Source organism: Cynocephalus volans, chromosome 15, assembly GCF_027409185.1.
Source record: "Cynocephalus volans isolate mCynVol1 chromosome 15, mCynVol1.pri, whole genome shotgun sequence".
Classification (NCBI taxonomy): domain Eukaryota; kingdom Metazoa; phylum Chordata; class Mammalia; order Dermoptera; family Cynocephalidae; genus Cynocephalus; species Cynocephalus volans.
In genome coordinates, this window is record NC_084474.1 from 30335957 (window position 1) to 30352241 (window position 16285).

The 16285-nt window shown below is 34.6% G+C and overlaps 1 protein-coding gene across 1 annotated transcript in view; it reads right to left on the minus strand.

Annotated features, from left to right (window-relative positions):
- The window catches only part of UBE2W (ubiquitin conjugating enzyme E2 W), a 56282-nt gene that overhangs the window by 10047 nt on the left and 29950 nt on the right, over positions 1-16285 (minus strand). The window contains exons 3-4 of the mRNA XM_063079438.1: positions 14283-14385; positions 3953-4108 (exon numbers count right to left, since the gene is read on the minus strand). Of these exons, the coding sequence (XP_062935508.1) occupies positions 3953-4108; positions 14283-14385 (259 nt within the window). The remainder of the gene's footprint in view (positions 1-3952; positions 4109-14282; positions 14386-16285) is intronic.

Here is a 16285-nt window from a genome sequence, read left to right on the forward strand (position 1 = left end):
AAATAAAGAAGAGTTTAAATTGGTAAGAAATGATAAAGTAGTAAAACTAAGAGGGAGATAGTTTTAATAAAAGCTTAAGCAAAATTATTACAGAAAGCATCAAAAAAACAACACAAACACTGGTAGTGTAGCTGAAAGAATAAAAACTGTAAATATATTCTGGGAAATGTAGGCTCTTGACACCTAAATTTTTTTTTTAAAAAAGGGAATGTGTGTATGGTATGGGTTAGACTCAAGTGGGATCATTAAAGAATGACTATCAATCAAAAATGGCAGCATTAAGTTGTAAATAATTTTGGTTTCATTTATCGTGTTATCTCCCTAGAAATAATTTAATAATTACTTTTGTGAGCTAATTAAAACAGAAAACTGTACCTAACTAGGTTTGTCTGAAGAACTATAGCAACTTATAAACCTCCATAAGGAAGTATTATTTTGCTATAATCTAGTACCATCAAGAACACACCAGAGGATTCCGTTTCTTAACAATAAGTAAGAAGAAATAGGAAAAACAATGTATCGGCAGTTCTGCTATACACTGTCTTTTCTGCTATACATATGTCTTGACTAAAACAATATAAAAAACATATGGCAGTTCTGCAAGGGAGCTACATCAGAAACAGTGATGACAAGGACTCTGAACACAGATTATGAAAGAGATTTTTCCTGAAAACTGTTGGATACTGACAGACACAAGAAATATGTGACTCTCTACAAAGATTTGAAAACATGTCAAATTTATATTTAAACTACTGATGGAAGGTTTATAGATGGTAGATATCCTCATCCCGTGCTCTCCTTTTTGCTTACTTACAAGAACTATTCTCACTGATAATCCGATTTTTTTTTTCCTATCCTTGAATATTTTGTAGCGCTTAGACAAGGTATCTTTTCTGACTCAACTATTCAGCAAAGCTAATGAAGATGAGAGATTAAAGGAATCCTTTCCTCTACCTTAGGCTAATCAAAAGAAGTTGATTTGGTAAGACATCATTTAAGGAAGGTCCAACTAGAAAGCAATGGTGAGTAGGACTACCTAGAGAGCAGGAAGAAAAATAGTCACTTGGCACTTCTAAAACTCATATACATAACTATCATCTTAGGTGAGCTTCATAATGCCCATAAGAGTTGATACTAATAGTAATTTCACTTAACAAAACAGAACATTAGAGCACAAGACGTTGAACTATCCAAAATTACCCTGTTGATACAATTTGAAAAAAACTCCTGAAAAATTAATATTATGAAATTAGAAGCCTGATTGCTTCAGATATTCCTCTACTGTTTGTCCTGCAATGTCAAACCTGTGTACATGTGGAATAATCACTACTACTACAGCAAATAAATTCACAAACTCATCTACATATTTAGAATCATCAAAAATCATGAAATCATCCCAAGAATCATCAAAAAACCACTCATTTACTTAAGTCAAGAATATAACCAAACTGATAAGTGATTAGAGAGATATGGTTCTTAGAAAAATAAACCAACTATACAAACAGGAAGTATTACCAAATTGTTTTAGTAATGGAAAATAAGCTGGAAGGTTTAGACAATGTTAAGTTTATTATAAGGGCAATGAGAGTAAAGGGCAGATTACTGAACGGTTCCTGGTCTCAATATCAGAAATTATCTTTAATCTGCTGAAATCTACTGACACACTAGATTTAAATGCCTTCAGGTCAGGGAACCATTCCTGACTATGTAAAAGGAAATTGGAATAAAAGAATAAAGTCCTAAATACCTATAGTGAAAATTAAAATTAATGAGTTAACTACTAAAGTACAGCCCATGGAACCATGTCTACCACAGAAGAAAATTTACCTGTTTTAACAGCAAAGCTTTTAGGTGGGTATTTAAAAGACCTTTTAAAGCTTATTTGGCGCTAGATCTGAATGCTGAAAAAAGTTTCCTTTTCATCTTTGTAATCTAGCACTTACCACAGTAAAAAATAGCGCATAGGAGGTACCTAATAAATGTTTGTTGAATTTTATCATATTTCACAGAAATTCTGACTGCCAGAATATCTTGGTTTCTGACTTCTAGATTATCTTGGTTAAATGCATTATACAATAATTCTATTAAAAATATAGTTTATCAGGGCTGGCCAGTTAGCTCAGCTGGTTAGAGTGTGGGGCTGATAAAACCAAAGTCCAGGGTTCAATCCTTGTACTGGCCAGCTCCCACCTCCCCCCAATGTATATAGTTTATCAATAATTTAAATTGAATGACTAGTCTTATACTTAAGTATGTAAGAAACATTAGTAGCAGACAACATATAAGTGAGGGAATAGTGAGGGTTAGAAAAGAATAAAGGATGTATATAAAAAACAGTAATTCTCTAGTTTTTAATAGTAAATCATTACATTTCAATGCAAAAAAAAAAGCTAATAATCATAAGATGCATGCAAAGGTTATGTGTAAATATCACTGGTGTTCATCTATTAATAGCTTTTCTTATTAAATCCTGTAGTTACTACCACACCTTTCTAGAGTCATTAAGCATAAGAGGAATGTAGAAGCCTTTGTAACTGTAAATTGGTCTGCCCTATACACAAAAGTTTGAAACTGTGGGTGTGTTGGGGTAGGTGAGAGGAGAAAATATGGAAGCAATGAATAAGACTTGTTTCCAAAGCCGTTGAGGTCAACAAAAGCTCAATTACAGCTTTAAAATGCAGCTTAGAAAAACCAACAGCAAAGGGAAACTGAAGTTAAAAAGTGATACTAACATTAAATATATGTACCCTATTTCATCTAAGATGTACATTTTTTCTGTACATTTTAATATTCCTGAATGGGGATATGTGGCTTATAATTAATGGTATGTCATAGTTTAATTGCCAAAAGTTTCTTCTTTCTTAAATGGTACATAAAATTGCATATTAAGGGTTCTTAATCCTACAACTTAAAAAAAATGTAACTTAACCAATTATTTCCCATGCTTATTTGGACAAAAACTGTTTTGCTTGTTTTTTAAATCTAACACTAAGAAACATCTTATGGAAGTAACATTCCAAGAAACTCAGTTTGTGAGACAGTGGCTTAGAGTGTTAGACTCTAAATAAGCTATCATTTTAATATGAACTACTATCTTAAAAGTTCTCTAGGGTTGGCTGGTTAGCTCAGTTGGTTAGAGCATGGTATTAGGTTAAGGTAAAGGTTCAGATCCCCACAACGGCCAGCTGCCAAAAAAAAAAAAAAAAAAAAAAAGTTCCCTAGATATGAATTTAATAAAGATGGCAGCCACTTCAATTTGGAGAACAGTGAAAAAAACTGCTAAACACACACGCAGAGCTCCCTAATTTCTAGCGCATTTTGTTCCTCCTTTAAGCAGAATACAAAAGGAAACTCTTATGGAGAAGAGAGTCTTTAAAATACAGAAACACATGAATATAGTGCTATACTAACCCTCAAACAGAAATGTCAAGAGGGCCAGAAATGCAGAGATACAGATACCTTTTAAAGGGTATCCTAAATTTAACTCGTGATAAATTGGTCCTCCTATTCCAACCTAATCAGAAGCAGAGCTTCCTGGGAAATCTCCTAAAAGAGGCTGATAAGGTGGGAACTGGCAAAGCGTAGAAGGGATGTATGATGCTTGTTTCTAGGGCTTTCCACTGTGAAACCTAGAAGTAAGAACTTCTTGTACACTTTTGCCCTGTGTATGCTTATGGAAATAAAATTCAGATTACTTTAGAACGTGTACAAATTTCCTGTTTAAAAAATATAAAACAGTAAGTCTGACTTCTAGTCAATTTAACATTTAAAACTTCTATTTGGAATGAAAAAATATCAAAATTTTCCAGTTTATTACTAAACATGACATTCCCTACAATTTAAAAATAAAAAGCATTAAGTTCTTCCTTTAAATAAAAATAATTTTATATCAAAATTATTTACCTAAACTGAAAGAAGAGATATTACCTGGAATGATTCTGAAAAGTCCTACCTTTTCTTTGCAGCTGGAAAGCATGCTAATAATGCTAAGACAAACTGATTGGACTGAGAGCGCTGGGGACCAGTCTTCTGTTAGAATGGATAAACAGATATGACCATTGCTATAAACATGAGGATGAACAGGAATATTTTCACCAGTAAACATGACCTAAGAAAGAATAAAATTCCATTAACACTCAAATATTCTCTATTACCAAAAACTAAAATATTCTCCACATATAATAAGTATTGATTTTTTAAAAAACAAAATAAAAACAAACCAAAATCAGTGCCAGGAACAAGATAAACAAGTATTTATTTGTCTATTTTCATTAACTCAGTAAATATCAGTTTCACTGAATGAATGAATAACCATATAGTACGGGGAAAAACTTCGATTGTCTTATATTTCAGTTACCTCTCATAAATTACCTTTAAAATTTATAAATTACTATGTATTTTTTCCACTAGTGAAAGACAGCCACACTTATAAAAATGGTTTTTTCAAATTCTACTCTTTGCTCCCTGCATATAAAAATCAAATACACTAAAATTCCAAAGTTATTGAATATTGAGATAATATGAATTACAGAAGGTAGGAATCCCTTATCACCTATAACAATGCTAGCACTTGAGATGCTATATGTACAGGGGAATAACTACCACATATTCCATCTCCTTTAAATTTACACATCCATTATGATGGGCACAAATTATTAGCTATTAATCAGCAAATAACTATAAGTGCTTAGACAAAAAACAAAGGTTGACTGAGATTCTCCCAATTACTTGCTGTTTTTCTCTGCCTTTCCTTTTACTCAATTCTTCTAACACTGTTTTTCCTTTCTCCACCTTGCCTCAGCACTGTTTTGAATGGTAATAAGCCTATCATTTCCTTTCTTTGCCCTAGTAATTAAAAAAATACCCTAACATTAGTGTTTCTTAAACTTATCTACCTAAGCATCTGAACAGGCACGATAATAAATTCATAAACCCTGAGGAATCTGTAAACATAGTCCAAAGAGAAGTCTCAAAGAAAGCAGAGGTCAAATGTTTAAGAATGTTTATATGAATATGCTTACTCCAGAATAATTTATTTTTTACATAAAAAACGTAACTGACTTAAAACCCACCAATCTTTATTTAATCTGTAGTTTAGCAGGTATTCCTAATTCCTGACTTTACCATAAAAAAAAAAAAAAAAAAAAAAAAAAAAAAAAAATCACCTGAAGAGCCAGTTGAAAATATAAATTCAGGAGTCCTACTTTTACAGATTCTGATTCATTGCTTATGATGAGATTTTTATAAAGCTCATCAGATATTAATTAATAGTTCCCAAACCAGACTTACAGTACCTCTCTCAGCTCTGCAAACTGCCTCCTATCTGAGTATAGCAGAAACCAGTAAGGAAAAATCCTAACTTAAGTTATAACATAAACTGATGAAATATATACATTGCTCTATGCATACTCATTTTTCTTTTTATAGAGCAGAAAAGAGAGCCAGTGAAATACGTATGGTCAGAGTAAGGTATGCCATAGTTTAATATGGATAATGTTATGAGAAAGTACCATAAGCTAATATTTTGTAGATATTTTAAATATCTAGCTACAAATCTGATTTTGCTACCATTTTACAAATATTTACATTTTAACAAAGCCGTCTTTTACACAAGTAGGAGTCCTCTAATACTTCAAATATACTAACATATGGAACTCATTTTCTTGGCTGAAAGTAATATAAGGCAGCAAAAGGAATTTTTTCCCCAAAGGAATGATTTTCCATACTTGCATATATTTCTTTTCTTTTTTTTTTTTCTTTAAATTCTGACCATCCACCCTCCATTCCCACTAAAAAAAAAAAGCTAAAATAAAGCTGAAAAACAAAAGTGTCAAAATAAGAGAAATCAAGTTACCTGTCCTACCCAATCATAGAAGACCCACTAAAAGTACTTTTGACTTTGGAACAGGCACTCTAAGCATGTCACTTATCTAAATTACATCTATCAGTGCTAGTGCCCTTTACATCACTTTTTGCTTTAAAAAAAAAAAAAAAAAAAAGTGCTGCTCTGAAAAAGGAAATAACTACTTAAATAAATGGTCTTGAAGTTCCACATTTTGAGTCGATCCACACTGTTTTTTAATGAAGTTTTATTTTTTATATACGTGAACTATATTATATCGTATGCACTTGATATCCTCACAATGTGTTATATATGTCTAGAATGGGAATTTACAAGTTTCACAGAATATGCTTCTGCTTTGGAGTATTCATTTTGCCACAAAAAGTCATTTGACCAGTAGGATATTTTCATTAAGAACACAAACAATGCCCAAGAGTTTAGTCCCTGGCCACAATTATTTTTTAAAGGATATTTTTTTCCAGCAAGGTCAAATAGATTAGTGCTCTGAAAGTGCCAAAAAGTGAAGAACTGCCAAGTTATCTTCCTTGGCAAAAAAGGGTATCAGCAACCATCAAGGAAAATACAGACAGCCAGATACAAAGGTTATCACGACATGCTTTGACTAGCCAATCTACAAAGTAGAAGGAAAGCAGTATTCTTCTTGGAGAGAAATGGTTATAAACTAAATCACTTGGCCTGAGAGCCAAGATGTATGCATGAACTGAAAGGAAATCAGGAATGAATAGAAAGAAAAGAGATGTGTGGCAGTAGAAGACATTTCCAGCAGAGGCAGCAAACATTGTATAAGCAGAGAAGAGAACCAGAAATCAGAAGACAGAAACAGCTCTGAAGTTGGAGGGGACTGAAATAAAAATAAATCAGATCTCAAAGCCCTTAAATAAAAAAGCAGGGGCTTTTTAACATGCTGCATGCAGGGCAAATGCAGTCAGTCTGAAACTTTTAGCAACCAAAAACAGGGGAATTAATTATTTGCACATATTACAGATAACCCCTAGGGCCTAACCTGCCAGATACAGAATTTTAGAAGTTTGTCTAAACATGGAAAGGCTGAGTTTAACATGCTAGAGGTGAATTCCTGAAATAAAAGAAAAAAATTTTTTCAAAAGTTTATTCATGTAAAAGGCTGCTAAGCACAGTTTCCACTTAGTTTTAATGTAAACTTTGCTACTCTGGTTCTCTGCATGTTATGGAAAGGGTAATTTAGGCAATGTTTCTTCAAGCACATAGTGTTACCCATCCTCATTTATTTAAAACTCAGTACAAGACAAAGGAGGAAATGCACATTTCAGTATTTTTAATGCAGCCAAATAAGTTCTGAAAGCTCAAGAGATTACTGTTTTTAAAGTTAAAACAAAAACAAAAACAAAAAAACTGGAGTCCCGAGTAGCTGATAAAACTATCTAGAACTGATGAGACAAGACAACAAAATACAATGTACTTGAGACCACAGGAACTTTACTAATTTATTCAGATTGAAACTAGTTATATAGATTAAAAAGTTAACAACTGGAGACTACATACATTCCCCATAGCATAAACCACAGTTAGATGGAATCATAAAATTCTGAACAACAAGATATTTGATGGCAATAAAGCTACAATTTTAGAAAAGGATCTTAGACCTAATACACATGAATCATGTTTGAAGTTCCGAGTCTACATTACAAGCAGTCCTCAGACGTCTAAATTTTCAAACATCTCCCTGTCAGTCTGGCTCATTTTCAAGAGCAGGTGAGAGCTAAGAGAGAACTATGTTCAGGATACCTTTAACTTTGGAGGTAAGTATGCATACCCCACATCCAAGCAAAATTTTAAGCAGGCCAACCTCTGGGTAACTTTTGGGTACTGTGTCTGTAATGTCTTTCATAAAACTACTAAAATCTAAAATCTAAAAGCCACCATGTGATAAAAACCTACAAAAAGAATGAATACCACACAAATTTAATATAGTCTGAGAATAGTTCAATCTGATTGTTACCAACACTTACATTAATTGAATGAAAACTGATCAATAATTGAAACTAGACCTGTAATTGTACACTTCTATATGTTCACACAGTTTACTAAAACCTCTCCGTTATTTTTAAGAACAAAATAAAAGATGACAATTAGGTAACTTTCTAACAAGAAATTCAAGAATTTCTAAACATCAAGCTTGATATTGAAAGACCTCATAATACTGATTATCTTACCACAAAGAAGGCACACTACTGTGTTCAGACTAGTGGTCCAGAGACAGAAAGTCAGTCACTAAATATGGTGTCAAGCAGGGTCAAAACACAGTATACGCACAAGGAGCAGTACAAAACAGGCTATAATTATAAAAGCCAATCTACGATATGGATACCACAGTTTCTCAAGGGACAATATGACGAAACATTTTCTCTGGTTAAAATTATAAGTAAAGGTTGGCCAGTTAGCTCAGATGGTTAGAGTGTGGTGCTCACTGATAACACCAAGATCAAGGGTTCAGATCCCCATACTGGCCAGCCAAAAAATAAAATAAAATAAAATAAAACTATAAGCAGATGACAGTACCTAATGAGCAACTGCAAAAACTGAACATACAAGCAAAGAGTTTATTGTTCTAATAAAAATGAAATCAGATATCTACTTATGAATAATATATGATATACACAGTCTAGCATAAGTGGTAAATATTTGACAAAAATGACCAGGGGTTGGAATTTTTAAAAAGTTTTCAATTGAATTTTCCCCTTGTAGTCCTCTACTATGTATCAGCAGCATCAATATTAGTAGTTTTCCTTGGTACTCCATAATTACCACTATGTTGCAGCTATATATGTAGTGCAAAGACAAAATTCTTCTTTTTGTTTTTTATTTTGGCAGCTGACTGGTACAGGGATCGAACCCTGGACCTTGGAGTTCTCAGCACCATGTTCTAACCAACTGAGCTAACCGGCCAGCCCCATGCAAAGACACAATTCTTGGACACAATGAAACTAAGATTGGATTCCCTCTGATGGTAACCATTCTGTCCTCTTTATACCCTGAATTCTTCTATCCTACCAGTTTTCTCCTTATCTTCTCTCTGCTTCGCCCCCAAGGCTTCAATGAATAGGGTTCACTGTTCACCTACTCTTTGTCAGGTATTCTAGATGCTATGCAATTTAAGGCAATAAAAATTATTATTCAAGACTTTGGAAAGCTTGACCACCATCATATGAGAGAGCAAAAAGAATCAGACCAGGAATAAAAGAAAGGACGAGTACACCATGAAAACAGGTTTTAGATCTTTGCAATAAAGGAATTTTGAGCAACAGAAAAGAAGGGTCTATGTTAAGAGAGCACAAATAGGAAAGGGGAATGAAGGGATGAAGGGAAAAGCGATTACTCTTTTGCCCCAGTACTTACATAGCTTTATTTTTTTTTTTGACCAGTAAGGGAATCACAACCCTCGGCACGGTGTGGTCTGCACCATGCTCAGCCAGTGAGTGCACAGTGTGGTCTGCACCACGCTCAGCCAGTGAGTGCAGTGGCCATCCCTATATAGGAGCCGAACCCGCGGCCTTGGCACTACCAGTGCCGCACTCTCCCGAGTGAGCCATGAGGCCGGCCCCTTACATAGCTTTATAATCAAGGCAAATGTACTTTCAGCACGGCTCATAGCATCAACGTGGTTTCAGGATCAAACAAAGTGTCCCTTCCCCTCTAAAATAAATATTTTCCCTCCTATCTGTAAAAAACCTAAAATCTCTTGGACAAAAATTAGAGTCGAAAAGCTTAAAAAACAAGTATAATTAGAATGTTTACAAGGTAATAAGATGCATTTCAGATGTTTCACTTAAATAGAATGTTTTGATAGAGGAAGTAAGTACAAATAGTGGCTACCTGAAGGAAAGGAAGACCTCCTAATGTGAGGTAGAAAGGAAAAGAAGCAAAAGAGTATAGACACTTCAGTTTTGATGGAGTCTAACCATGCCTTCCATGCCTATGAGATAAATTTCCAATTCCTTCACATTGCAAGACCCTCTTTCATCAGGCTCCCAAATATCCTTCTACTCTCATCTCCTGCCAGATCTCTCCATGTATCTACACATAAAACTACAAGAGCACACGCTCACAAATCTCAGAAGAGCCAAGTCCTTTCATTCCCTGCCCCACACATTTCACATAAACTCTTCTTGTCCTTTAAGGCCCAGTTCAACCAGTTCAAATAGGTTTTTCTTTTCTCCCTTAGTCTATTCCAAATTGGTCACTTGCTTTCCCTTTAGCTCCCAAAGCATACAATTCATAATTTATTGTCTTTCCAGTTGTACAGACCAAAAACTGTGAGAGCTTTCTTGACTACTCTCCTTCATTCATACTCCACAACAATCCATCAGCAAATCCTGTTGACCCAACATTTAAAATAAGTCCAAAATCTGACCATTTCCCATAATCTCCACTGCTACCCTTTTGGTACAAGTCACCACCATCTCTCACCTGGATTACTGTAACAGCATATCTAGTCTCCCTGTACCTTTGCACCCTCAACAGTCTATGTGCCACTAAAAAGCCAGATTGTTCCTTTTAATTTTAAATAGGATCATGTTATTCCTCTGCTCAAAACCTTCCAAAGCCTTCCCCATCTCACTCAGAGTGAAAGTCAGAATTCTTACAATGGGCTAGAAACAGCCTATACAATCTGTGATGGACCCTCCAGCCCAAATTATCTTTCAAACCTATACCCTACAACTCCTCCTCTTGCTTATATACCACTTCAGGGCCTTTACATTTTTTTCTTCACCTGTTCTTTTACTCAATTCTTTCACATGGCTTACTCACTCACCTCTTTTAGATCTCCCCTCCAATGTCATTTTCTCAGTGAATCCTTTCCTGACCACCTACCCAATACTTCAACACCCTCAACCCTCTTCTCCACATTTTTTTCCATCATTTTCCATACTATTCGTATTATTGTTTATTGTCTGTCTCTCCCCGCAAAGATGCAAACTCCACATAAGTAGGATTTTTTGTTGTTGCAGTTTTGGTCACCACTGAATCACCAGAACCTAGCACAGTGTCTGTCCCTCTAAAATAAATACGTCCCCTCCTATTTCTAATACCTAAAATTTGGGGCTGGCCAGTTAGCTCAGTTGGGAGAGTGTGGAACTGGTAACACCAAGGTCACAGGTTTGGATCCCCATAGCAGCCAGCCACCAAAACAAAACAAAACACACACACACAAAAAATAAAATATCTAAAATTTCTTCAACAAAAATTAGAGTTAAAAACCTTAAAAACAACTATAACTGGGACATTTATAAGGTAATATAGATGCATCTCAAATTTGTTTCACTCAAATAGATATGTGCTCAGTAAATACTTACAGAACAAATGAATAAATTTCTACCTATCCAAATACTAAACAGATTATAAGCTATTTAAAGGCAGGCCTAAAGCCTCTTTAATCTCACTACTCTCTCCCATCTCTCAAGTACAAAGAACAGTATTTGGTAGATAATATGTACTCAATATATACGTTGAATTAGCCAAGCATTTACCTACATCCTAGGATAGGAAAATAGAATATATAAAGAAAGATATTAGAGGAAAACAGTGATAAAAAGGTGCTTCATATTTGTTCCCATATTAACCGAAAAACTTCTTGTTACCGTTCTTTCTTTTAAAGTAAACAATACCAGCCAGCCACCAAAAACTAAAAAATAAAAAAAAAATTTTTAAAATGACTCTGTTTTAGATATACTTTTTTCACTGTAAGGTGAAATACAACATGAGAAATTAATCATCATCAAAAGGAGAAAAAACAGAGCAAACTATAAAGGTATGTAATGGCCTGACAAATCTCATTTACAAGTACAAAAGTAGTAATTTCACAATGAGATTGGCCTATTCTAGGGATGTTGCCCAAATTCTATTCTTATAAGTAGTGATAAGTTCAGTACTGCCTAATGTGTACGACGATGAAAGGCTAATTGTTCTAACAAGTGCCAATGCTGCAGTTTCATCAAACAAAATTTTTGGTGAATGGTGAAAACCTTTGATTCCAACCACTTCCCCAGGGCAAAGGATCTCTGGCAAGTTTCAGTTATTGGAAAAATCTTGAAATCTATACGCAATTTATATGACTGATTGGATGTGACCATAAAGGGACTTGAATGCCAAAATAAAGACTTGATTCCACAGGAAATAAAGAACCATTAAGAGATTTTACTGTGGAGGATAGGGGAAGTGGGGGGGGGTAGGGGGAGGGGTTCTGGTGGTCTATGTAAAAACCCATGAGTTAATTACACCTTCAAAAAAATCTAATGGCACTGCAAAAGGATGTACAGGAGTGAAAAGAACTAGAGACTAGATAAAAATTTGCACTACAGCACTTACAGTAAGATAAGAAGGAGTAGACTAACTTAAGCATTGCGAAGGGATTTTAAAAACTGCATATAAGAGTGAGGGAAAGGAAAGAATTTAATATAAAGCAGAGAGTGAACAGGAACAAAGATAAAAATTTTTTTCCTTAATTTGTTATTAGAAAGGATTGAGATTAGATGTGTTCGGTTTGAGGTGTCTAAATGTACTCAAGCAGGTATGTCCAACAAGAGTGTGAAATCAAACCTTAGAAAGAATTGTCCCCAGAGCTGTAGATCTTGGAGTTAGTGGTGCAAGATGGCTGAAGATGAAAGAGTAAGGGAGAGCTGAATACAGAATCTGGAGAACACCAAAATCAGAAGGGGAGTCAGAAGTAAAAACAGAAAAGGAGAATAAAGGAATGTGAAGATGATAGGGAAAATTTATTAAAAATGCTGTAACTTAACAGAAATATTAAAGATGAAATTCAAAATGAGGTTTAAGTTTGATATTTGATTTAGAATTAAATACTAAGGAGAAATTTTAGAACACTTTTTTGACTTGATTTCATGTTTACAGAAATAGTCATCGCTCAGTATCTGCAAGGGATTGATTCCAGGCTTGAGCATTCCCCATGGCTACTCAAGACCACTACCTGTGGATGCAGAACCCAGGGATTTGGAGGGCTGACTATATTACTTATTATTTTCTTCTGAGGAAAAATTTGTGGGCTCCCAGAGTAAGCCTTCTTCGATATCCCACTAGTAACAAGCTTCTGAGTTGGTGTCTCATAGTCTCCCTTCATTTACCTTCAGCAAACTTAGTTGAAGTAAGGTAGAAAAACAGGTGGAAGGTGGCAAGGGAATGGATACCTGACACCCCACTGCCTTCATGCATTAATAGTCAGAAATGACACTGATGAGCCAGAAGGCAACAAGAGAAAGTAAAGATAAATTTCTGGAGAGAAGGAAGATTTCTGCTTTGGCTTTTGATTGCAGTCTTCACATATCCCTTCACTTTAATTTTTATGAAAATGGTAAAAATGAGTTCGAGAAGTTTGAACAGTTTTCTGCTCACATGAAAACTTTTTAGAACTAAGGAATCACAATCCATTTAATCCTATTCCTTAAAACAACTATCTCTTTATCTATAGCACAATGTAATAATAGACTTCCATCTATTCTCCTACATGGCCAAAAAAAGATTAAGCTATGTTTGGCATGTTCTGTTTAAAGTGGCAATGAAATATGATTTTCCTCAAGATGGTAGATTTTAGCACCTAACAAACTGAATTTTGAGTATCTGGGAAATATTTCAAGTATTTAACTCATCTTCCAGAACACCTCATTAGCTAGCAATACTACAGAAAACTGGCATTAAGTCTTAGCATTTTCGCCAAAAGATCTTGCAAACCTCAAATTTTAAAAATGAAGTACTTTGTTATAATAATTCTCTGAAAAATAAGTATTCTAGTAACTTACTTACCCATCTTACCAAGCCAGAAACCTGGAAGTCATCCTAGAGCCTCCCTTTCTCCAATTAATCATTCACCAGTTAAACAGCTCTCAAAAATGTTCCTCTACTACCATATCTCTTGCCTAAGTATTAAGCCATTAACTAAACCAACGTGCCTCAAATTATAATGATCAGATTTGGGGCTGATGTTTAGATATTTAACATGTAGCAATGTACTCTGCCCTTGCAGTACTGAAAGGCTGCAAAGACAGCGTGTCAATGTAAATCAAAGAAGCACTCCTTTCAACAAAGCATTTGCCTCTTCACCATGTCATTCTATCACCTGACCTAGGAAGATGTACCTTCAGTTATCCCAAAATGGTTCTTCCATAATCCAGAGGCCTGCTTAGATTTCTATCCCCTTTTCTGTTAACTTAAGAAACCATCCTAAGTTTTTGAAAGCACAAAGGCAGCAAAGCCCTGATCCCAATAAACTGCTCGTAAGATCTTGTTTCTCTCACAAATAAGATAATGAAAGAACAAATCATCCCCATATGAATTTATTTTATACATTTTTACTGAGTCAAAAGTCACTAATTTAGCACTTTGCTAAAATCTAAATATACAATAAAAATTTTAAAAGCAAGGCAATTACCTGAGGAGAGTCAAAAGGATATCGACTACTAAACTTAAATAGAAGTTGAAATTTTTCCCCTTCATATAAGGTACCTGGTGCACCTTCCATGTCTACAATCCACCTAAAATAGAAAAAACAAATAAAAACTTAAGATAAAAGGGAATGTGGGTGAGAAGGAGAAAAGGGAACACCGAGTACTTCCTCTATGTCAGTCATTGAGACAGGAGTCATTTATGTGTAATAGCATACTTCTTCCTCCCAACAACTCTCAGAGTGGGTATTAACATCCCCTGCCCCGGCCCCTCCTCTGACATTCAGGGATTAAATAACTAGATCAAGGTCAGACAGCTAGCAAAGGACAGAGCCATATTTTAACCCAGGTATAAAAAACTAACAAAATAAAAACCAAACTCAGATGTGCTGACACCAAAACCTGTGCTCTTCCTTCTTGATTTATGCTATCCTATTTTTTCAAAAGACATTTTACAGTGACTGAAAAACATTATATAAAAATATCAAACTAATCAACTGCTTTTCTGATATCAATGTTAGAAGCAATAAGGGAAGATATTGATAATGACTACAAACGATTGTCGCTTCAAACCGATTTCCTCATCAATATTCTGGAGAAGACTAATAAATGAGAAAAGAAGCTAAGTTGACATCAGTCTACTTAATCTGATGGCTAAGCAAGGCTCTATATTGCATTTTCTTTATCTCTCACTATGTTTCAATTGTTTAAGCCCAGAATATATTTCTATGGCATCTATGCAAGCTTACTTTGTTTTCATATATAACAATCATGAATATAAATCTGTTTTTATTTATATTCTGTATACTATCCCATTATTCTCCTTAAAAGGGGACGGGGAGGAATAGGGAATAATGATTGCAAAGATGGGGCAGCATTTAGAAGCAAAAGTGAAGTGAAATTAAGAATGAGTTCCTAATTACAGCTCTGTCACTTATGATTATCATACACCTGGCCAATTCCTTTAATCTTATACTTTTGAGGTATAAAACTTTATTATTTTAAATACAGGAAAACAAAAGGAAGAGAGAGAGAACAGTTGGGGTTCAAGTCATCACCCCACATACTAGGGACTTAGAAGTATGTAAAATAGTAAATGTGCCTATTCTCTGAAAGAAATCTGCTAAAGCATACAGACAGTAAGAGCATGGTATTCATTTTCAGAATCCAAGCTGAAAACCATACATGGTAATAAAAGATATTACCACAGACCTGACAGGCAATATTTTATAGTAAAATTAGACAGGTCTGCCATTTAACTACCTGTGTGAGCAAGCTGCTTTACTTCTCCACTTTTAACTACTTTGATTGTAAAATAGAGATATTCATCTCACAGTGTTTGATGGAAAGATAAATGACACTACATACGCAAAAAACCTAGCACTCCCGACATCAGAACCAGTAGATTTAATACAATGCAGAAGCTGCATACAAAACAAAAAAAACCCCTATAGTCTAAACTAGGTCCTCCTGAGCCTTCAAAATTCCTTGCAATCTTTCTCTCCACATCCACTATGCAGAGTGATATTCCAAGAAAAATTTAGAAGACTTTCTGGTGCTCTTTTATTCTGTTTATATGGCAATTTTTACGATACACAATATACCACGTCACCTATACAAGCACAGCTTTTAAATAACTAAGCAAGTATCTCATTAATCCTTGTATATCAGTACAAGATAGGTCAAACAAAGCATAATTTTCAACATCGTGCATGGTAATGGTTAATAAGTTTTTACTAATTTAAAAAGTAACATGTTCACTGTAGAAAATTTAATTGTATTATGTGCACACTTAAATTACATAAATTCAAACTGTCAGTATTTATGATTCCAATCATGAGCATATGCCCCAGAGAAGTGAATATGCTGTTCTCTCAGTCTCAGTTCTTAAACTCCTATGAGTTTAACGTTTAAACATTGAAATCTTGAATTTTTTTTCACATATCATGGCTCCTAATCAAAGAAACAACTATTCTGCTCTGGAGGGAAA